This window comes from Esox lucius, chromosome 20, assembly GCF_011004845.1.
Source record: "Esox lucius isolate fEsoLuc1 chromosome 20, fEsoLuc1.pri, whole genome shotgun sequence".
Taxonomy (NCBI): domain Eukaryota; kingdom Metazoa; phylum Chordata; class Actinopteri; order Esociformes; family Esocidae; genus Esox; species Esox lucius.
Genome location: NC_047588.1, coordinates 37,526,389 through 37,551,390, shown reverse-complemented (window position 1 = coordinate 37,551,390; position 25,002 = coordinate 37,526,389). Strand labels below are relative to the sequence as shown.

The window sequence follows — 25,002 nt, the reverse complement described above, 5'->3', positions numbered from 1 at the left end:
GTCTCCAGTCCTCCACTCTGATGCTGGCAAATCTCTGGCGCTCTAGCGCTTACTCACGAAGTACCCAACGACAAAGCACGGCGTAATACCATTGACAAAAAACTAATCACGACATCCACGAATGCGCTGATTTGAGTAAGTCTCTATGATGGCAATAGAAATTAACTATACTCATGTTTTGTTTATTATTAGGCTATTTCCAGAAATCCCTAGGAAACCAAACCCATAATGTTGGTAAGGTGTTTATTTCACAACAACATTCTACTCCGTCCGTGCTTTTCAAGGTACAGTATGTCAAGCTCTAGGTGAAAATTGAATTAACAGTAAACCAGTACTGCAGCGGTAGGATTCCTATGTATTTTGTGTTTTTTCATGAGTTTCTACCAACTACCTAACCACAAAGGAGTGTGCGCGCACACAAGACAATAATAATAAACCAAAACGATTAACTATTCATGCAAGGACATTGAGCAAAGGAAATTACATATTATGACTGGATTGAAAAGGGACAATGCATTGGCCTACTGAACTCACACACAAAAATCCCACTTCGGCCAATGCTTCCCTACCAAGGCTATGAATATATTCTCAGGTTGAGCATGACCGACTGTATTCATGCAGTATTACAATTGTAAATGCAATTAGAAAATGTTTATTGGCAGTATTAGTATGTTTTGACTTTCGATGACTCATCTCCCATCATCACAAAACCCCTGAGCAGATTCGAGGCTGCAAGGCTTGATTGATATGTCAGTGAAAGTAGTGCGCCGGTGCCCACGCAAACTACATTAATTCTGAAGCACCTCGTTTCCCAGCGTTGCCTTCTGCTTTGGCCGTATTTTTCGTTGATCCTCTCCCTTTTGGTGCCTTGAGAAAAAGACAATCCATAATAAAATAGAGACAAAATGACATATTAGGGTACAGTATTAAATGGAATTTGTAAAGCGGAATGAAAATTTTGTACCGGCACACTCTGGTGTTGAGGCTGTATGGACAACCTGCAAGCAAACCATTACCGCCCGCTCCTGCGTCCTTGAGGAGCCCTGGTAACTATGGCGATGAGAGAGAAAGAAGCTTAGGATCCCCGTACTTCAATTTTCCCACAGTGTGTGTGTGAATATGTATGTGTGTGTGTGACTCATTGAGAGGCTAGAGGGAGGGGGAGATCGACGGAAAAATATAGAGGGTTATATGAGAGATAGCTAGTTGACAGAGAGGAGAGAAAAAGATTGAGAGACATGCTGAAACGCTAACTTAATTTGCTTATTCAGAGACCAACCGGCTGCTCACGAGGTTTTCGAACTCGTCCACGGACCGAGCGAATCCTGAGCAGGGGCAAGAGGCTCGCGGGGAGGAGAGAGATGGGTTCAGCTTCGTCCGCGTACAGAGTAATCTACTTGGATGTGGATGGCAGAATTCAGAAGGTAAACCGGCGATCAACTGTTATTATGTCAGCCAGTTTTATCATCAACCTACCACCGGCCTCGTCACCTGGAAGAGTTACAAATATGTGAGAGATTCAAAGAAGAAAGGTTTAATGACAGTTTTGCTTGCGATAGGATACTCGCAATAGTTGGTTATCTATCGGTAATAATATGTAGGTTTTTTTAGTTTTATGTTTAAAATATGAAGTCAAAAGCAGCCTTTAATGATAATAGCTTACGACAGGCAATGAAACTGTTCACACTTTTTGATGCAGCACGAGCACGAAACATTTATCAGTCAAAATCCTGTCTTTGTTGATTTGACAAGATTCAATCCTGTCCATGTTCATTCATTATCTCTCGTTTTTTCTGTGTGTGTGTGTGGGGGGGGGGGGGGGGGGGGGGGGTTATTAATTATATAATAACCGATTGAGACATTTTATATGGCGCTTATCTTTACAAACCACATCTTAATATCTTAATAGTTTTTTCTGGTCGATTGGCTTCCAGTTGCTATGTATTTGCCTCTTCATTATTTCAGACGCTACCTTTTGATGAACCAGAGTGTACTTTCAGAATGACAACTGTAATCCTGTGATGAGAGCCTGTGTGACACTAGTGTGAGGAAAAACTCTACCTGGAAAAGATGAGGGGACGTAACATGTGCAGTTCACTTTCAGGGCTGTTACACAATTCCAGAAGCTATTCCAGTGAAGTACTGGAACTGCTTATGAAGATTGACAACCCCAATATTTATGACTGTCCTCAGCAGTTCTGAAAGATTCATCTGTACATTACAGTAGCTATAAATAGAGTCTAGATAACATGGACTTGAATGCACAGCTTTCCCCTTTTAAGTTTTAGCACATGTATATTTGTGTTTCTGAAACCTCAAGGCGCATACTACATGTGTCCATAGTGTCACATAGTGTCACAAACTCCCTAATCTCAACCCGACTGTATCGTCGTCCGTGTCAGTTAACCCCTGCAAACAAAGTCTGGATTCTGGTGGGTCTATGTTCTGTAGGTTTGTTTGCGCTACCGTTACATCCAGTAGAGTGGAGGAGACAGAGGCCAGGGCCCTAAAGGAGCCATATAAAGACTTTTATACTCGGACAGCACTTTGCATTTATTGCGGGGTAGGTCACCTGTTATGGAGGTCACTCCCAACGGAGGTCTGTGTGCGCGTCGATGTTCCTCTGTGACCTTGTTTTCTGTCGGCACAGAATATGCTGTGCTTTAGACCTGCTGTCAATGACTGGTCATCTGTGAACTCATTTATCTCTGATGATGTGAGCTATGTTCTCGATTTGTGGTATTGACCAGTTTGTTCGGCTGTCATTTGGTGGTTGTTGCTGGGGTAAGTTTGTGTCCCTTTTCCTCCCCTTCCCCTCTGTTATTCCCCCCATCATTCTATGTCTCTTTCGCTGTATCTTCCTTTCACTCTTTCCTTTTCTGTCTGCCTTTCCCTTTCCCCATCAATCTTTCACACACCCAGACCCACACACGTTTTCTCCCCTTTCCTTTAACCCTCTCACACATTCTGTAATTCTGTTATCTCCTTCCTGCTCTCCAGCTCATAGTCATTATCACTGCTCCAACACTTCTGGAGAGGACTTCCCATCACACTCAATTATCGTCTGACCTTACCCATCCCACTCATAGCTGAGACGAGAGGTATCCCATCTTATAATTCCAGCACAGCTCTGTACATGGGAAACCATTACTGACTGCTTTTTTTCACTGGATTTGGCAGTCACTACCGGTAATCAAACCACTGCTGGTAATGAAGCCACTGCTGGTAGTCAAACCATGGCTGGTAATGAAGCCACTGCTGGTAGCCAAACCACTGCTGGTAGCCAAACCAGTGCTGGTAATCAAATTGAAAACCTCCCCAGTCTGTCTACTTTTTCTCATAACGCTACAAGACTCTTTCTCTTCCCATTTGGTTTGCATGTCATGACTAGAGCCTGGTACTTTCCTGGTCTGGCCAGATAATCACTAACAACACCAAAGGCCTGGTTCTGACCTGAACACACCTGATGTTTGACAAACAGTATGACGTGAATATTACCATTGTGGTTTTAAGGTCTGTGGTGGTTTGAATTAATTTGATTATCAGAGAGATTCTTTTTCTTTACTAATTCGCTGAAAATGGACATTAGTGTCAGTGACCAGTTGGGCTGCATTCTCAAAGAGGTTTCTGAACCAGAGGGGCAACATTGCCACTCGCTCGGCCTCTGTGCATGAGCTGTGCCAAGCTAACATCGCCATGACATCGCCTACACGTGTGATCAGGGTTTTCTAGTGGACAGTCAGCTTCGGACTGTTGTAATACCAAACCCACTATGCTCCGCTCCTCCAGTCCACAGTGAATAATCAGGAGTGTGTTTCCTCGTTCTGCTGCGTGACCGACTGTGTGGGCTGCAGGTCCCGATGTGAGTTTGTTAACTAGGTTTCATACGGAGAAATGACTTTCGGCCTGTCCACTGCACACGTTCCACTGTTTTCTCTGCGTGTTTGTGTGTGAACACACTTGAGTAATGGCAAGATGAACAAGAGTGTAGATTAATGATCACGGATGACCTGTCAGTCCAGGCTTCCATATAAAGAGGCTCTGAGGGAAAATAGCGGAGGTGTTGGAGAGGAGCTGGTTATCCACCCACTGTCACTGGGATGACATAGAGGGTCCATAAATGTCCAGCACCTGTATTCACAGACCGGCTTCCTCATAGAATGCTTACCAAACCACCTTTTATGGTCTATCAGCTCTTTAGCCTCCTGTACATTCTGCTATCAAGCACCATCCATCATTGAACACAGGAGCAGATAGAAGTGCTCTGAGCACCTACTGTAAACATGTTCAGGCACACACACACACACACACACACAGCATCTCTGCACGTGTGTACAAACACACACGTGATGAACGGAGACGGCACCCGAGCAATGCCAGATGACAAAGGCAGTGTTTTCCTTTGACCCACTTTCACTGTACCGTAACCAAAGGGCTTTTTAGTGTCACTGTGCATTAGCCGTACCGTGTGTGTACCCCCCCCCCCCCCCCCCCCGTGGCGCCGCTCTGACGTTAAGGCAGCCGTGCTGTTACACTGGGCCTACTGCTGGGTGTCTTTCCACGGGGCATATGGATCAGGGCTCATTTTTTCCATTCGCCCCCTTTTCAGTGTTGAATTTAAATAGGGACAGTGAATTTTAATGTCACACAAGAGATAGAGCCTAAGTAGCCTGTATCTACCTCCCCAGGTCCCGGAGAGCTTTATGCGTGAAGAAAGTGGTAGTGGTTTTAGGAGACAATGCTAATTTGAATTAACAAAATGAACGGAGGTCTTAAGGAACAGTAGGCATGCTAATTGTTCCCATCGACTTCCAGTACTTGCACTGAAGCTAGTTAGCAATGTTGCTAACAGTAGTTGGCATGTTCCATCAAACTAAATGCGCTACCATGAACCTTGGACTACGGGAAAGTGGTTTTATTGTCAAAATCATGAGCTTTTCGCTTTAATGTTATGGCATTTTCTATGGAAGTGGAAAATGGGGAATTTTTTTAATTTATATTTTGTAAATATAAAACTGTTCTTTTGATGGTAAACTAAACAGCCCTCTGTGTCACACACCTGTAATCAACTGCCTCTGAAAGGTGCCTGCAGTGCTCTTTATCTCTCACCCCTCACCTTTCCCCTCCTTTCAACCATCTCTCCCTCTCTCCTTCTCTTCTCCCTCTCTCCCCTCTCTTCTCCCTCTCTCCCTCTCTCCCCTCTCTTCTCCCTCTCTCCCTCTCTCCCCTCTCTTCTCCCTCTCTCCCCTCTCTTCTCCCTCTATCCCTCTCTCCCCCCTTTCTTCTCCCTCTCTCCCCTCTCTCCCTCTCTCCCCCCTTTCTTCTCCCTCTCTTCTCCCTCTCTCCCTCTCTCCCCCCTTTCTTCTCCCTCTATTCTCCCAATATCCCTCTCTCCCCCCCTTTCTTCTCCCTCTCTCCCCTCTCTCCCTCTCTCCCCCCTTTTCTTCTCCCTCTCTCCCTCTCTCCCTCTCTCCCTCTCTCCCTCTCTCCCCCCTTTCTTCTCCCTCTCTCCCTCTCTCCCTCTCTCCCTCTCTCCCTCTCTCCCCCCTTTCTTCTCCCTCTCTTCTCTCCCTCTCTCCCTCTCTCCCTCTCTCCCCTCTCTGCACTCTCTTCTTAGCTGTGTTTCCCTGGTTTTATTTTTGTAGCTTTGTTTTCCCTCAAACCAAAGCATAATAGGGGCTTGAACATACAAATTAATCTGTCTTGGCGAAGCTTGGACTGACATAAAAAATGATGGACGGGCTTGTCGCTATTGGCGATAGCACTTGACCTTGTTTGGAAGGCAGAATGAGCAGAGAGTGGGCAGGCTGGGGGAATATTTAGTTTGGTGCACTGGAATCTGCATATTTATAATCAAAAGGAAAGGAATTGGAGACGTTCCAATACAGTCACCACCAGCAGGCCAAGTTCCTCTTCCGTGCCTGAGGGTGTCCCATTTCACGCTGTAATATAATGGTGAATGAGTGCTGTTCTGAACAAGCCGACACCATGGCATGTTCTAGTATCACCATCAACATTTCATACATTTTACATGTTTGATGTTGACCTTCTAATTCTGCGAGTAATCATTTTTTATGTACTGTGGATTGCAGTAACTCCTCTAAATCGCCACTGACTATGACTCTAGAGTCCCCCCCCCCAACCCCCCCGCAAAAAAATAAGCTTCCGATGTTTTATGATTGTTGGTTTGTCAATGCGACAATAACGTTCGGGAGAACATTTCTGATCTGGTTTGTAGATGAAAGGATTTCATTAGAAAGTGATGATATATTTCTGCAAACACGTCACATTTTAAAAATCCTTGGGAGAGGTCAACTGTCATGATATTTCTGTTATCTATTGTTTGGACTGGTTTGATCTCTTCGATCAACATGCCCTGAGGTTGTAACAGAAATACCAACAGTTTGCTCACAAATGTAGTGGTCTTTTGGACAACTATACAGTAAAAACAGGCTGGCTTGCAGTGCATTAGATATGATACAGGCATGTTCCGGATCATGATTTGTTTTTGCATGTCTTCGCTACACTCTTCCCGTAGGTGGTCTTCAGCAAATTCTGCAGCCCTTATGATATCAAGGAGTTATTTTGCACAGCTGTGGGACTCCGAAGGTAAGGCTCTCCTCTCTCTCATCAGTTCGGCCTTTTATCCTTTAATCTCTCTCTGCTAGGCTGCTCTTCCTGCAACGAGTGGCCTAGTCCCAATAGTTTTCACTAGCTTCCCTCTCTGGCTCGGTATAAATTATTAATATTTGGAATCCGCCAGGCAAGCATGCTCCCTCCATGAAGGGACACCTCCTCAGAGACAGTGTCCCTGCTTTGTCTGTTTTGGACAGGAACACCGTTCTGTCTCTGCTGGACTCCGCTGGAGCCCTGGTGTCCATCGACCCCCACATGCCACACAACACCGAGAGGTAGGCCACGCTCAGAAATACCCATGTCGGTGACCCCTGTTTTACCGGGCGAGTTGACTGAGAGCATTTGCATTTACAGCGACGACCTGGCTGGGACCCCGAAAGCATGACCATTCCACTTCCTGTTACCCTTAAGTCTGACCTTAACCCTGAATGTAACTCTAAATCCTAACGCTAACTCCCACTTCTCCTCTGAACCCCAAATCTAACTCAAACGTAACGTTTACTGTGAACACTATGTTGAACATATTCCTCATGGGGACATGCTGCGTTTCCACAGAATGTCAGATTGATTTTGTTTAACTATCTTACTTGGGTTTTTGGTGGTACAAGTAGAGTAAAACCTGCACACACACACACACACACAAACACACACACACAGCCATCACTTCATTGTCTTCTTTAACTGTAATTATAACCGTTAATTTGTGTGTGCGTGTGTGCGCGTGTATTTCTCATTATTGCCACTCATCCCCAACATGACCGCCTACAGCAATACACTCACGCATACGAGCACAAACACATACACACACACACACACACACACATTCACACAGCCCCTGCCTTCCCTCCCCATCCACATGCATTATCTTCCTCTTATCTGGAGTATTTTCTTCATCAGACAAACTTCAGCCGGAGGCAGCTCTTCAGTCATTTTAAAACTTTGTGTGCATGTGTGTTTTACATTTTTCATCATCTCCATTAAACCACAACACATCCCACTATGCACTCCACACACACACACACACACACACACACTCACACACTGCTCCCAACGTGTCACCACACTTCAGATGCTGAGTAAGACAGTGGGAGGAAGAAGAGAGAGGAAAGATTTGCATTTGATTTCTGCTCCTCTTAATGCCAGCACTGACTTGAGTGTATGTATTTGTGTTCTGTTGTGTTGAAGGTCTCCATACAAAGTGGTGCCACTCAGTGGAGGACAACTTGGTGGTGAGTTTCAGGAGGCCATGGGTTTTCCACACACACATGCTTTGACTACGAAGCAACACGTTTGTAATAATGTAAATACATTCAATTTAAGAGATATGTGTATGTAGATCTACTTTATTTTCGATATTGTTTTAATTTTAACAAGGTAAGGTTGGACATTATTTTACGAGCAGAAGGAATGGTCTTAAGGGCAAGCTTCATTTAATCTAAACTGCAAGCGGTCAAAATGAAAGAGATCAAAATGAAAGATACCATCTGTAACCTATTGTATGGTCCCAGAGGGAGGGTAAGACAACATGGTTCAATTCAGGATGGTAAGAAGCTATAACCATGGTTCAATTAGGGATGGTAAAACTCTATAACCGCTGTTCAATTAGGGATGGTAATACTCTATAACCGCTGTTCAATTAGGGATGATAAGACTCTATAACCGCTGTTCAATTAGGGATGGTAATACTCTATAACCATGGTTCAATTAGGGATGGTAAGACTCTATAACCGCTGTTCAATTAGGGATGGTAATACTCTATAACCGCTGTTCAATTAGGGATGATAAGACTCTATAACTGCTGTTCAGTTAGGGATGGTAAGACTCTATAACCGCTTTTCCCAGAGGGATGATAAGACTCTATAACTGCTGTTCAGTTAGGGATGGTAAGACTCTATAACCGCTTTTCCCAGAGGGATGGTAAGACTCTATAACCGCTGTTCAATTAGGGATGATAAGACTCTATAACTGCTGTTCAGTTAGGGATGGTAAGACTCTATAACCGCTTTTCCCAGAGGGAGGGTAAGATGCTATAACCGCTGTTCCCTGAGGGAGGGTAAGACACTATAACCGCTGTTCCCTGAGGGAGGGTAAGACGCTATAACCGCTGTTCCCTGAGGGAGGGTAAGACGCTATAACCGCTGTTCCCTGAGGGAGGGTAAGACGCTATAACCGCTGTTCCCTGAGGGAGGGTAAGACAACTGGTTTCTCCCCAAAAAAACACATTCATTCACTGAAAAAGAGACTTTTGAAAAGGCAGAGGAAAACGTCCAGGCCACCACACTGGGTGGTTATGATATTCATGCGATAATACTAAGTAATAATAAGACACAAACAAAACCCACAATACCATCTGCCAGTGTCAGTCCCTTTGAACAAGTGCCCAAGATGTCACTGTCCTACTTTAATCCTTTTATCTTTTACGTTACTTAGCAGACCCAGAGATTTCCAGCAGTGAGTGCCCATATTACAGCATGCCTTTTACAGCGCCATGCTTCACCAGCTAAGCTTCACAGGGGCGCCCACTAGTTAGCGTGTGTACCTTGCAGGGCAACACCTGTCCTTTACATTTAAAAACCTCAGAGATAACCTCCGCCTACCAGTGAGATAAGTACGGCCTAAGAAGTGCCTTACCTTGACAGCTAGCCCTAATTATAAATGATAAACACCCTCTATAAATCACATTCGCTAAGTATTACATTGGGTTCAGAACAAGTTGTTACAGCATTCATCTCTCTCGCCTATCTGCTTCTTCCTTGTCAGACTAATGTGCTGTTGTTATAAAGAACTTACATAAGGCTATTGCAACATCGTTCCAACTGATTGTTTTCTGCATCAGTAAGCTTGGGACAGCTGTTTGCGCAAGTGTTCAGGTAGCCTTTTATGACGTCTCTACTGGTGATATTTGATCAGAAGGTGTTTCTTTTTCACACTCAGGTGTGGTGGTTAGGCATGAAATATATATATTTTTTTTTAACTATCGCACATTATCTTGAACTATTGCAATTTGTTATCCCAGTGGATATAAAACATGCCTGATTTTCTGTGTTAGGTGACAAAACATTCCCTTTAGAAGCTCTGCTGTTCTGGAGGTGAGTTGAGAAAATTACTTGCTTGCTGTCAGACATCCCGATTGAAATGTATAGACCACTGTGTGAGCACATGCCAGGCGGGGTACTTGTGTGCACGCTCAAGCAGTAGGATGTAATATAACATATTAATTCACACAGAGACAAAGAGAGCTTCCTGAAGTAAGATGGATACGGTGATTTCGGGACATTCGCCTTCCCTTTTTGTCTCAATATTTTCAAATAGGGACATCATAGTGAAAATAGTAAGCTGTGGACTGCACATCATGTCTTAGCTAGGCCAGGCTACTACCGAAAATGCCTGTGAAATGTTAATGCTCACTGCCAGTCATGACAACCGACAGTCACATGGGGCACAAAAGCATGTATAAGCCTTAGTTATGTTTTTCTGATCAACTCGGGCCTAATGGATACCCAGCTTTATTTTGTCTTGGTCAAATTTCAGATTGGATCTTGTCGACCTTTGCTCCCGGTTGGATCAGGTTTGGCTTTCGAGAACGTTAACAGCGTCCCGTTGGCATCGAATGTGAATAACATGGATGGAAAATTGCTATGACAACCTGAGGCCCTTGCTGTAATACCTCAGAGTCCCTCTATTGGATGCCTTTAGACACCAGGAAGGAACTTTGCTGTGGACGACTCCAACAGAATGTTTGGAGTAGCTCAGTCGTTGGCTAGTACCTCAGGTATAGACTGCCAACAGAATGCTTGGGTAGCTCAGTCGTTGGCTAGTTCCTCGGGCATAGACTGCCAACAGAATGCTTGGGTAGCTCAGTCATTGGCTAGTACCTCAGGCATAGACTGCCAACAAAATGCTTGGGTAGCTCAGTCATTGGCTAGTACCTCAGGTATAGACTGCCAACAGAATGCTTGGGTAGCTCAATCGTTGGCTAGTACCTCAAGCATAGACTGCCATCATTGAAGATGTGCGTGGCGATAGGAAATGAGGGGCATTGTACAAAACTTTTGTCTTGCGTCTGACAAATCAGAGTATGAAAGAAAATGTCACGTTTTCTAAACAACACTTCACCCATCCAAACGCTTGGATAGTATTGGATGCAGTGAAACAAGTTAATTCTTAAATCTACATTACAGTAGGTGTAGGGCTGTACAGAGCTCCACTGAGTTGCCTAGCGGAAATCAGACCGAGCAGAGGTGAAAACATTTCACCCTCTGTGGTGACATGCTCAGCCACAGACCTCGTGGTACAACAGATCGCCTGACCCCACAATTCTTGGGGACAGGAGCCAGGCCTTCCTCCACCCACTTGGAAAAGACGAGGCGAGGGGGATGAGAGACCAAACGGTAGAACCAGGACTTTGTGGGCTAGAGTTTGATTGGAGGGCAATATCTTCCTAATTGGGCTTCTGCAAGACATGCCTGGTCATCCGTGTCGGGTTCTTATATGCTGAATCAAACTGCTCATTATTTTCTGTTGAATAGTGTAAATCAGGGAAGTGAAGCCAGGGATGTAATTCTAGTACCTGGAAGGCTTGGCGTCCGGTGGCATCCACGTTTCTCTTCAAATAAATTGTTCAGTGAATGAAGGTGGTTTGGGCACTGTCCAATTGTCATACCCGGGGACTGACTGAAAGTAAACCATTTGTTTTTGTGACAGATGTCTCGCCAAAGCTGCAATGTCATAGCTATTTCTCAAAGATGCATTATACTACAATTACAAGTTCAGTCATGTCCGTTTGGATGACAGTGATAGCCAGAAGAAATTCTGTTCCAACCCCAGGCACAGTACATTAACCCACATTCCTAATGTGCACACTGTCCATAAAGAAGTGTAATCATTATCATGTAAACAACAGCCACAATGCTGGGCGCTAACAGACAGGAAGAGGGTTCAAAATGTGGACAATTCAGTTATGTTGTGTGATCTCAGTTTATGGAGGGAAATGTAGTAATACTGTCTGATTTAACTGTGTTACAAAAACACTGTGGCTAAAAACACAACAACCTCATTGTCAGTCAATATCCTTATTGTCAGTCATCACCCATACAGGAATGCTGGGAAATATCCCGTAAAGATCCTATGAACAACAGCTGTTAGTTAGTTAGTCTGTTTGTCTTACATTCTCACAACCATTGACCCTGCCGATGTTGTGTTTTTTCAGAAGTTACCTATTTTCACCTTTCAGATACAATAAAATGCATTAAAACGCAGTACACTGAATAGGAATCATAATTCAAACCAAGAATTTGTGTGTTTGGTTCGTTCCATTTCTCAATCCTATCCGATACGCAAAATCTAGGCATGTTTTGTAAAAACAAGCGGTATATTCTAGCTTGTTAAGAAAAAATTTACCTTCTTTTAAGGATGGTTAGATTTTATTTAACCTGAAAACAGGTTCAATATAATTGACAAGACAGATATTTCTTACAGTGTAGCGAGGCAGACACATTCACGTTCTCCGTCTTAGAACCAGGTCTTAGTGCGTTCTAGCAATAACCAGGACAGTAGATTCCCGGTGGTTTTACTAGTTCACATAACTGCACTTTTATTGGCCCCTGAGGTGAACTTTGTCCACTAGTCGGCTGAGCGCTAAGAGCAGGGCTTTGCATTTGTCACTGAGTTATTTTCTGCATGTGGAAAGGGAAATTACAAGTGCTTTTATTAAAATAACAAGTTGGCATCATCTGTGTTCGTTCCACACTCTTGCTGTTATTGCTTTACGTATGGTGTGTGTGTTGAGTTATAGAAGGGGCAATCAATCTGTTACAACAGGCTTTAGATCTTATTAAAAGACGTCCGACTGGCAGTTCATTGCATCTGACCCGTGTGCAGTTTTGTCGTGACAAGCACAGACTGTGTGATTGGGGTTGCTGTCCTTCTCTCCCCTCCCACAGATAAAGAGGAACTCTTCCAGAACGTGTTGACACAGGTGGCGGAGCAGTTCTCCAGGTGAGGAACACTGATGTCGCTTTCATGGAGATTTTGTCTCTTGCTTTTTTCAGGAAAAAAATTCTGCTCTCTTGATTTCATAAATGTTTCAGTATTTTTTTGTGCGACTGTTTTGTTGAGTTGACCGCTTGTAGATAATTACTCCCTTTTGACTTCCCTCTTCTCCTGTCTCATTTCTCCCCCTCACGTTACTTTTCTTTCCCCCGTGTATCTCTCTTCGTCTGCAGAGCGTTCAAAATCAACGAGCTGAAGACAGAGGTGACAAACCGTTTGACCATGTTGGAGAAAAGAGTAGAGTGTGAGTCATACTGCTGTCTCCCTGTGTGTGTTCTGTGTTTGTCTGTTTGTGTGTTTGTTCATCTCTAAAGAGGAAAGCCTCTACTGAAATTACAGTGTTTTGTCTGTTAGCTTCCCCGGGGGGGGGGCGGTAAAGGGACGGCAGAACAGATGCACTGAAATGCAGAACATAGTAAAACAATGTGATGTCATTTGTACATGGTATGAGTGGGTGGACAATGCTTTCCCATTGCTGACGAAGCCCACTGCTGGAACAGGTCCACTTATTTTGACCTCTGCTGGTAAAAAATTTGAGATAAAAATTTCAAGACATGTGGGAGGCAAGGTGATGAGGTGTTTAATGTATCTGAAAATGAATGCTTGTTTATGACCGATTTTATGTTTACTTCTGCATGAGCAATCATTCATTCCGTCAGGAGCGTTCATTCCGAACAGTCAGGAGCGTTCATTCCAAACAGTCAGGAGCGTTCATTCCAAACAGTCAGGAGCGTTCATTCCAAACAGTCAGGAGCGTTCATTCCAAACAGTCAGGAGCGTTAATTTCAAACAGTCAGGAGCGTTCATTCCGAACAGTCAGGAGCGTTCATTCCGAACAGTCAGGAGCGTTCATTCCGAACAGTCAGGAGAAGACCTTTGAAAGTGTACATGGGCTTCTCATCTTGGGATAGAAGCATAACAAAGAAACCATATCAGTTCAAGAGTGGACCAGGATGTCAACAGCAGCACTATATAGAATAATAAACTAGAATAATTATGATATTGTTGTATACAATATTATAAAATTACAATAAATTAACTGAGATTTCCGATACAGGGACTTCATACCACAGGATGTATGAGTTTCTATACTTTATAAGATTCAGCAGTTTTTGCATTTCAGTTAAAACCAGTGTTATGTATATATGTGTGTATATACACTCACCTAAACTATTATTAGGAACACCTGTTCAATTTCTCATTAATGCAATTATCTAATCAACTAATCACATGGCAGAGGAGAATGGGCCGACTGAATCAAGCTGATAGAAGAGCAACTTTGACTGAAATAACCACTCGTTACAACCGAGGTATGCAGCAAAGCATTTGTGAAGCCACAACATGCACAACCTTGAGGCGGATGGGCTACAACAGCAGAAGACCCCACCGGGTACCACTCATCTCCACTACAAATAGGAAAAAGAGGCTACAATTTGCACAAGCTCACCAAAATTGGACAGTTGAAGACTGGAAGAATGTTGCCTGGTCTGATGAGTCTCGATTTCTGTTGAGACATTCAGATGGTAGAGTCAGAATTTGGCATAAACAGAATGAGAACATGGATCCATCATGCCTTGTTACCACTGTGCAGGCTGGTGGTGGTGGTGTAATGGTGTGGGGGAGGTTTTCTTGGCACACTTTAGGCCCCTAAGTGCCAATTGGGCATCGTTTAAATGCCACGGTGGTGGAAATTCTGACCATGTCCATCCCTTTATGACCACCATGTACCCATCCTCTGATGGCTACTTCCAGCAGGATAATGCACCATGTCACAAATCTCGAATAATTTCAAATTGGTTTCTTGAACATGACAATGAGTTCACTGTACTGAAATGGCCCCCACGGGAGCTTCGTGCCCTGGATGTGCATCCCACAAATCTCCATCAACTGCAAGATGCTATCCTATCAATATGGGCCAACATTTCTAAAGAATGCTTTCAGCACCTTGTTGAATCAATGCCACGTGGAATTAAGGCAGTTCTGAAGGCGAAAGGGGGTCAAACACAGTATTAGTATGGTGTTCCTAATAATCCTTTAGGTGAGTGTATACATATACATCGTATTCATACATAGTCAATAAATCCATCATGGCTGCCCTTAGGTAGCAACCTTCATGTCTCAGGTTAAAGATTAGATGAATAATAAGCTCACTATTAATAAAACTTCAGCCTTAAAAATTGCCTTTGGAGATTTGGAGAGCACTGTCCAGTCAATTGATAATATATCAATACTCTAAGCAAAAGTGTCTATCTTTTAATGCAGCTGATTCTATGGACATATAAATATTATATGCATACACACAAATACATATTGTGTAGGTCCCACTTTTGCCACCAAAACAGCCCTGACCCGTCGAGGCATGGACTCCACTAGACCTCTGAAGGTGTGCTGTGGTATCTGGCACCAAGACGTTAGCAGCAGATCCTTTAAGTCTTGTAACTTGCGAGGTGGGGCCTCCATGGATCGGACCTGTTCGTCCAGCACATCCCACAGATGCTCGATTGGATTGAGATCTGGGGAATTTGGAGGCCAAGTCAACACCTTGAACTTGTTTGTGTGCTCCACAAAACATTCCTGAACTGCAAAAAAAACACTACTGAAGGACACAAATATGTGAAGGAGACTTGCTTGGGCCAAAGAAACACAAGCAATTTACATTTGACTTGTCAAAATCTGTCCTTTGGTCTGATCAGTTCAAATTTGAGATTTTTGGTTCCAACCGCCATTTCTTTGTGAGACACAGAGTGGATGAATGGATGATCTCCACATGTGCGGTTCCCACCGTCAAGCATGGAGGAGGAGGTATAATGGCGTGGTGGTGCTTTGCAGATGACACTGTGATTTATTTAGAATTCAAAGCATAGGGGTACTATCAATTGTTCGTCAACAGGACAATAACACTAAACACACCTCCACGCTGTGCAAACTGTTATTTAACCAAGGATGAGAGTGATGGTGCTGCATCAGATGACCTGGCCTCCACAGTCACCCGACCTCAACCTATTGGAGATGGTTTGGGATGAGTTGGACTGCAGAGTGAAGGCCTCTTTCTGAGGCACTCGAAGCCTCACTGAAAGTGCGCAGTAAAGCATGCAGTATACCCGTTTTTTGAGTGGCATATTTTTCAACAGGTTTACTCGTCACTCATTAACTTGGCAGGCTGGGAAATGTTAATAGAAATTGCAGCTCCAAGAGTGTGAGCCGGGAAACGGACATTAATACATGTGCATGTCTAAATGTGACCATTTGAAAGGTGTTCGTGTCTTGAGACATTTTACTATGCAATTTGGTTCTGCTTGAATTCATGTCTTTACATGTTTAAATGGTCTTGCAAAATTAGCTACACACCCAAAATGTATCTTTAATTTGATGTTTGGCCCCTGTTGTGCAACGTAAATAGCAGATATGAAGTACCATACATTTCCTATTTACCTGCTATTTCATTGGTGTCAAGACTATAGATTAAGTACGTAAATACTCAGGCTAGTATGATCTCCAATTCAAGTCTCTGACCTCTTATTATTCACCAGGACATCGAACACACAGAAATCCCATACGAAAACAATGAGCTAGGTGGAAGATATGCTTTATCGTAGACTTATACAATGCCAACTGTAGCCTTGGCATCAAGGTTGTCTCAACTAGACACTACAATAACAAAGATTACCATATCAAGGCTGTGATTGCTTTCTGTAATCTTGTAGTTCACGAACTACTACTTCCTTTAACACCCGTGTCCATGCTGTGTTCCAGGAAGTCAGTTCATACTGTCCCACCGCGTGCTCACAGGCGTCTCTCTGAGCTTTGATTTGACATGTTAAATCTCTGCAATCAGATTGTAAAAAGAAAAACAAATGGCTATAAAAGAGAATAGATAAAGATGACTTGATATGGTTCAGTTGAACATCAGGTTTACTGTGTTGTTTTTAAACTTACCACATCAGACAACACCATGGCCTTCAGCTGTTCCATCACAGTTTGTTCTGTACCCTACTCACATGTTACATCCGCATCCCTGTGGTGGCTGATGGGAAATGGAATCAGTCTATAAGCATTACATCGTCGAGTGCTCGTACTGCAACAGGCTCGGGGTGTCGTGAGTTTTGTCTGTTCCGGGGGTAACAGACTGCCTCAGGCCGATGTCACCTGACTGTCGGTGTCCCCCCCGTCCCCCCATTTCTTTGCAGTGGAGGGAATGAAGGTGGTGGAGATAGAGAAATGCCGCAGTGACATCAAGAAACTCCGGGAGGAGATGGCCTCCAGGAACAACAGGTTAGTCATGTGGTTATTAGATCATACTTTAAACTTGACCTCTGGCTTTGCCTTCGAGCCAAACAACGATGTCCAATGTGAATCAGAACGTTATTTCCGTTAGTTATAATCATGTTACAGTCAATTTTGAACTCCTGAAGTTAGGCACTTCCAATGGACATTGCACATCAATGGACATTGGACATCAATAGACATTACACATCAATGGACATTACACATCAGTGGACATTGCACATCAATGGACATTACACATTAATGGACATTACACATCAATGGACATTACACATCAATGGACATTGCACATCAATGGACATTACACATCAATGGACATTGCACATCAATGGACATTACACATTAATGGACATTACACATCAATGGACATTACACATCAATGGACATTGCACATCAATGGACATTACACATCAATGGACATTACACATCAATGGTGCACGATACACATTCAATGTAAATGCTAATGTGTAGTTAGAGACAGAGACATTTATTAGAAATGATAATTGGGGCTGTTACAGTCATGTCACATCGTTATACTGTAGTATGTGTGTGTGTGTGTGTGTGTGTGTGTGTGGCTGGTCTTCATTAACATCGGGTGACGACTGTCTAGTGGCCTTCGGTTTGTTTGGGAGAACAAGAGCTTCAGAGAGATTCCACAGCCGTCAGTTTTGTGTCAGTGATTGTCTGGGCTAACAGTGACTGCCTGGGCGCCTGCATACCAAGGACAGGACCAGGAATGTAATGAGTATTTAGAAAGAGTTGATATACTTGACTGCAATGTTGATTGATTCAGACCTGGCGGGGTCTTTCATGGTAAACTCTGTGTTTTGACTTTCACTCAGTTGTCGTTGAGTATTTTAATTGATTCACCTGGAAATGTTTCAAGCAAAAACAATAGATTATGCTCTTCCAGGTTGGTTAAAAACAAAATGTGTCTGCAGCCGTCCTGGACCAGAGTTCTGTAGCCCTAATCTATGGCACAGAAACACAGGATCAGAAAGGTGTAGTTTAGCAGAATGCCCCTACGTTATATAAGCCTCATGATATGGTCATATGTCAGCTAATCTTCATCTTTCATATCATCCTAACGTGTGTGTGTGTGTGTGTGTGTGTCTGTCTATTTTATGATCGCACTTTATTGATTGGTTACTGCTCGCTTTGTACCATAGTCATTTCCTGGATGACAACAAGATGCTGACACTACGCAGAGACGTTCCCTCTTACCCCAAGGTAAGGCAGCGATATGCCAACTCCAGATCCCACTTCACTGTCAGTGTGTTTCGTCAATGAGTCGGTTGTGCGCCATCTCAGCTGTGCCAGTGTTCACCCTAGCTAGATTTCACAGGTAAGCGTAGTCCTATTGCCCCCAGTGGCAGGCTGCCTCATCTACAGAACTACAGGGGGAACAGTTGAAATCTGTGGTCTGGTGGGCCCAGGTGTGTGTGTGTGTTTGTAGAGGTTAGCCCACAGCCAGCGGAAACAGACAGGGCTAACTAGGAGCTCTGTCGCCTGAAGTGCACGCACTCCCAGCAGACCACAGACGCCCTCAGAAAGCCCATCCTCTGACCCCTGGCTGTGGGAATCCAGCGAGGTAAGAAGCTGACCTCACGCAAAACCCTCTCTTTTTTTCTTCCCTCTCCCCCGGCTGCTGTCCGTCTCTCTTGTGCGCACTCTCTGCGTGCATCTGTGTGTGTGTGTGTGTGTGTGCATCTGTGTGTGTGTGTGTGTAGTATCATCTGTCTCAGGAGACAATGGAAGCTCTCAGAAAACCCACCTTCAATGTATGGCAGTGGGAGCCCAATGAGGTGAGGAGAGGGGGTCGGCCCATCACAGCGAAAGAATCTGGCAACCCAGCACTGGTAAATAGTGGTCAGAACACATGCCGGGCTAACTTGGAGCCAGGCCGTTGGGTTGTGTGATTAACCTGACATTGTGGGATGTTTGGATTACCAAGAAACTGGTTAGTTTAACCATTAGTTGTTTTAAGCAGTTGTTTGACCTAGCACCTGGGTGTTTTAAATGTAAACGCGTGTGTTGTTTCCAGGGGGCGTGAAAAATTAGGGTTGTGGCTGTCATGATCTTACCTGCCACCGCCATGACTTAACGCATTTGCCTTGAAAATACTGTGTATTGTATATCTTAATGTAAAGGAATTTACAGAACCCTACATTGGGATGTGCAGTGGCTCTTGAGAAATTGACACTGAAAGTGTCCAACACTGTTATAACACCAATTCCACAGAACGTGACCTTCCTATAGATGGTCAACCTAGAACAGTCTCGTTCACACCATCTCACCGCTCCGCCTTGATTCATGTTCACACCATCTCACCGCTCCGCCTTGATTCGTGCTCACACCATCCCACCGCTCCGCCTTGATTCATGCTCACACCATCTCACCGCTCCGCCTTGATTCGTGCTCACACCATCTCACCGCTCCGCCTTGATTCATGCTCACACCATCTCACCGCTCTGCCTTGATTCGTGCTCACACCATCTCACCGCTCCGCCTTGATTCATGCTCACACCATCTCACCGCTCCGCCTTGATTCGTGCTCACACCATCTCACCGCTCCGCCTTGATTCATGCTCACACCATCTCACCGCTCCGCCTTGATTCGTGCTCACACCATCTCACCGCTCCGCCTTGATTCATGCTCACACCATCTCACCGCTCCGCCTTGATTCGTGCTCACACCATCTCACCGCTCCGCCTTGATTCGTGCTCACACCATCTCACCGCTCCGCCTTGATTCATGCTCACACCATCCCACCGCTCCGCCTTGATTCATGCTCACACCATCTCACCGCTCCGCCTTGATTCGTGCTCACACCATCCCACCGCTCCGCCTTGATTCATGCTCACACCATCCCACCGCTCCGCCTTGATTCATGCTCACACCATCTCACCGCTCCGCCTTGATTCATGCTCACACCATCTCACCGTTCATCATTGATTCGTGCTCACACCATCTCACCGCTCCGCCTTGATTCATGCTCACACCATCCCACCGCTCCGCCTTGATTCATGCTCACACCATCTCACCGCTCCGCCTTGATTCATGCTCACACCATCCCACCGCTCCGCCTTGATTCATGCTCACACCATCCCACCGCTCCGCCTTGATTCATGCTCACACCATCTCACCGCTCCGCCTTGATTCATGCTCACACCATCTCACCGCTCCGCCTTGATTCGTGCTCACACCATCCCACCGCTCCGCCTTGATTCATGCTCACACCATCCCACCGCTCCGCCTTGATTCATGCTCACACCATCTCACCGCTCCGCCTTGATTCATGCTCACACCATCTCACCGCTCCGCCTTGATTCGTGCTCACACCATCCCACCGCTCCGCCTTGATTCATGCTCACACCATCCCACCGCTCCGCCTTGATTCATGCTCACACCATCTCACCGCTCCGCCTTGATTCGTGCTCACACCATCTCACCGCTCCGCCTTGATTCGTGCTCACACCATCTCACCGCTCCGCCTTGATTCATGCTCACACCATCTCACCGTTCATCATTGATTCATGCTCACACCATCTCACCGCTCCGCCTTGATTCATGCTCACACCATCTCACCGTTCATCATTGATTCATGCTCACACCATCTCACCGCTCCGCCTTGATTCATGCTCACACCATCTTACCGCTCCGCCTTGATTCATGCTCACACCATCTCACCGTTCATCATTGATTCATGCTCACACCATCTCACCGCTCCGCCTTGATTCATGCTCACACCATCTCACCGTTCATCATTGATTCATGCTCACACCATCTCACCGCTCCGCCTTGATTCATGTGACAGATGCTGAGCTGCCTGGAGCACATGTACCACGACCTGGACCTGGTCAGGGACTTCAACATGAACCCCGTCACACTGAAGAGGTGGCTGGTAAGACGGAGTGTTATGTAACGCACCACGTGTTCGAAGGTCACTAGCGTCCGGTTGGTTCTTTCCGTCTGACTGTCTCGTGTCTTCAACCTCCTGCAGCTTTGTATCCATGACAACTACAGGATGAATCCCTTCCATAACTTCCGTCACTGCTTTTGTGTCACCCAGATGATGTACAGCATGATTTGCCTCTGTGGCCTACAGGTATTAACACCCAAGTACACGATTAGCACAGTAATACTACACTAACACTGCAATAACAATAGTATAATAACTCAGTAATATCATACTGATACTACATGAATACCACAGTAATACTACAATAATAATAGAATAATAACTCTAATATCACACTGATACATTAATACCACGGTTATGCCACCTTAAAACGACATTAACTCTACCAAAATACCTCTGTAATACCAAAGTAATACTACACTAAGGATACAGTAATAAGACAATAATATCAGCGAGATGACAGCAACATTACTGTCATAACTCGGCTTTCTTGAAGTGCAGCACAAACACTGGAGGGATGAGGTAGGGCGGGATGAGTAATGATTTCTTCATGAAGAGCGGGGATGAGGGAGAGGAAAACAAGCTGACAGATGTGTGCCAATGGGAGATTCAAGTCCCTTGGAGAAGCTCTGTTAGGCGTCCTCTCGACCCGTGTTGCCATGGAGAACCGCTCAAGCAGCTTATTATTTATCAAAGGCTATAATGGGCACGTATTAGTCTGCCATGTTAACGAAGTGCTAATGAGACTGCTCTCACACGCACGCACGCACACACGCACAGGCTTCAACCAAACATGGTTCCTGTTCATAATCATTGTTACAACCGGTGCAGCTCGGTAGAGAGTGGCTATTTCAACGCCAGGATTGTTGGGTTTGAATCCCACAGAGGAGCAGTATGAAAAACTTATTAATATGCATTGGCTGACTCTGAATTAGAGCGTGCCATTAATTAAACACACATTCAGGCCTTTTACCTAATCCCAAACAATTCAGCTTAACTCTAAACTTACATTCTTCCACTAACCACATGTGTAGCCTTCACTCTTAACCTAACCCCGAAGCTAGAAAAAAAGACAGCAAAATGTCCCCAAAAAGGGGGATTCGTTCTTGTATCCTTGGGGTTTTTGCTCGCCGCTAGTATAACACGGACACACAAACGCACAAACACGGTACAAACTGTGCAATTTTGCATTCTACACACGCGTGCACACAGGTGGCCCATCTGTTGTCACACTCACAATGAGACCTGACGTCTTTCAGGAGACCTTTAACCAGGTGGACATCCTGGTTCTGATGACAGCCGCAGTGTGCCACGACCTGGATCACCCTGGATACAACAACACGTGAGAAGCCCTTCCTCATTCCGTCTTTGTCGGGTCACCCAGGGTTTCGTATCGGACAAAACGGGACAACCCGAAACCATGTTTTCTTCTGTCTCAGGTACCAGATTAACGCGCGGACGGACCTGGCGGTGCGCTACAATGACATCTCCCCGCTGGAAAACCACCACTGTGCCGTGGCCTTCCAGATCCTGTCCCAGCCCGACTGCAACATCCTCTCCACCTTCGACCCGGAGTCCTTCCAACACATACGCCAGGTTGTGGATGGGACCGTCGTCTGATTGGTGTTTTGTGGAATCCTTGGGGGGGGGGGGTGAAACGTTGCTTTTCCAGATAACCAGGTCAGAGAATACCGGACTCCCCCGCTTGTTCCCTCCTGATTCCTGGAATTCTCTGACTGGGATTTGGGGGAAATCTGAATTCATTGAATGTTTCCCGGAATGTTCCGACTCTGAGCCTAATCTAACATGGTCCCCTGGTCTAACTGGTCCACTTCCTGTCTCAGGGAATCATCACACTGATCCTGGCCACTGATATGGCTCGGCATGGGGAGATACTGGACTCCTTCAGACATAAAGTGGACAGCTTTGACTTCACAGATGAAGAGCACGTCACTTGTGTAAGGACCCACTCTACTATGGTAGTTTGCCCAACCCTAGAATATGACTCCGCCTATATAAAACACCACCTTCTAATTGGTGCATTATCATTGGTGCAGTATATTTGACCTACTGCCCAATGAAGGAATACTATATTAAAAAGCCCTGTGTGTGTGTGTGTGTTTGTCCTTGGTGCTGCCATCGGTCTGGGTCATCGGTAGACTCCTCCCCTATATTGATCTCTGCCCTGTGTGACCTTTAACCCCCAGCTAAAGACGATGCTGATAAAGTGTTGTGACGTCTCAAACGAGGTGCGACCGATGGAGGTGGCTGAGCCCTGGGTGGACTGCCTTTTGGAGGAATACTTCACGCAGGTAGGAAGCCCATACCGCATCCACGGCTTCAGACAGGACAGACTACTCTGGCTTATGTCAGTCCCGTGTCTGTGTGTGAAAAATCGATTGTGTCCCAACAGTTAAGTATTCAAATTGATGGATTGCACTGACAGCGTGCTCTGTTCTCCATCCCGTCCTCAGAGTGACAGGGAAAAAGCGGAGGGTCTGCCTGTCGCCCCGTTCATGGACAGAGAAAAGGTCACCAAGCCCACCGCCCAGATAGGCTTCATCAAGTTCGTCCTCATCCCCATGTTTGAGACCGTAATGAAGGTGAGCAGTGCAATCGATAAAGACGGGGGATTGATGCAACCGTTTTATGATAGACCCTAGACCCTTGATTCCCTTTTCTGGCAGACAAATTCTGTTATTTCGACCAATCAGATCAGCTCTGAAAAAGACTGGATACGAAAACATCTGACGTGTCTGGCGAAAAACACTAACTAGGTGAGAAAAAAAAGAGATCAGATTTAGGCTGCCTGTCTAAAAGAAGCCTCTGTGTCTCAGCTGTTCCCGCAGATCGAGGAGGTGATGGTCCAGCCACTGAGGGAGTCAAGAGACAGATACGAGGAGCTCAAACAGATTGACGACGCTATGACAGAGGTCAAGAGTTATTTGTGTGAGCATTTGTAGGTGTTCATTTAATTCATTTAAGGAGGACAAGTTTGCATGTTATTTTTTTCTTCTCCCAATTCCAAAAAAGCCCAATATGTGCATTGGGCCTCGCCTCATCAGAGCAACTGCTGGCAGGCTCGGGAGAGTTGAAGATTGAGACGTGCGTCCTCCAAAGAACATTTTGCCCAAGTTCTCATGCTGCTCAATCATCCAGAAAGTATTCCTCAGCAGCTAAGCACTTGGATAACTAATTCACCGGCCAACCACCGCAATTGAGCTTGCAGGCATCCGACCCACAACAAGGAGTCACTAGATGACAGGTGTCGACAACCTTGTCCGGCAACAACCCTAGATGGTGCTTAGCCAATTATCACCACATGCAAGGCCCCAGGCATAGGTGCGGTATGCCGCGACCACGACTCAACCTCCTGGCCAAAATGACGCAGATGAACTGTGAGATAGTGACTTTAACACAGAGTCACTTAGAAGCCTAAATGTCTCCTTTAGGTGTGTAGCAATGACTTCAGCTCTGCTGTGAATGTCTCTTCTTTAGGTGCAGAGAAAGAAAAGCCAGAATTTGACTACAGGAAACGGGAAATGAGAGCTCAAGAGGTAGGTGGTTTTAAAATGACCCTACACAGCCTGTGTACTGTGAAAATGAATAATACAGTAGAACAACAACACATATACTGCAGCCCTGGTGTGGCATACATCACGGCCTCCTTTCAATTAGTACCGCACTGCTGGATCTCTTTCTCCAACGGTATCAGGCGCACCATAAAACAGACATCCACCACTACAATTTGAAGTGTTCAAGTCCTGTACCAATACCGTAAATAATGGCTCTGAGTGAACAATGTGACAGTGGGTTTGAGTGAATTGTCTTCCTCTGTTTCAGCTCAACCCTCCTCTGGTAGTGAAGGTTCACAGTCAGTATGAGGATTACGGAGACAAAGCCACTCTGACCGACTGACTTGTCGGATTGGACAATCCAGCGTTTTTTTTTTATCAGGGAATGTCAATTTGTACAGTCAGACTACTTCACTGAGTTCCTCTCGCAAGGTGTTTTGTTTGAAGGGAAAATGTTTTTGTTTTATACAGAATGTACAGATTTCTAGGCACTTTTGCTTTCCTACAAAAAAATAAAATGTTTACTTTAATGA

At 45.1% G+C, this 25,002-nt stretch overlaps 1 protein-coding gene across 10 annotated transcripts; it reads left to right on the top strand.

Annotated features, from left to right (window-relative positions):
• The first annotated feature begins 34 nt into the window (after positions 1-34).
• Positions 35-25,002, top strand: pde9a (phosphodiesterase 9A). 10 transcript variants are annotated; one of them, XM_034288930.1, is made up of 20 exons: positions 35-135; positions 1,272-1,424; positions 6,539-6,609; positions 6,834-6,911; positions 7,822-7,865; positions 12,579-12,633; positions 12,861-12,931; positions 16,875-16,959; positions 18,141-18,201; positions 18,702-18,830; positions 20,790-20,876; positions 20,976-21,080; positions 22,154-22,236; positions 22,334-22,490; positions 22,739-22,852; positions 23,102-23,206; positions 23,369-23,497; positions 23,732-23,843; positions 24,393-24,451; positions 24,738-25,002. In XM_034288930.1, exons 2-20 carry the CDS (start codon positions 1,362-1,364, stop codon positions 24,810-24,812), a joined length of 1,683 nt encoding a protein of 560 aa, XP_034144821.1. In that variant the 5' UTR covers positions 35-135; positions 1,272-1,361; the 3' UTR covers positions 24,813-25,002. The 10 variants fall into 10 exon arrangements, 9 of the variants coding, with proteins under 9 accessions (XP_034144821.1, XP_034144823.1, XP_034144822.1 ...); XM_034288932.1 differs by lacking the exon at positions 35-135 and adding an exon at positions 192-284; XM_034288931.1 differs by lacking the exon at positions 35-135 and adding an exon at positions 914-1,046.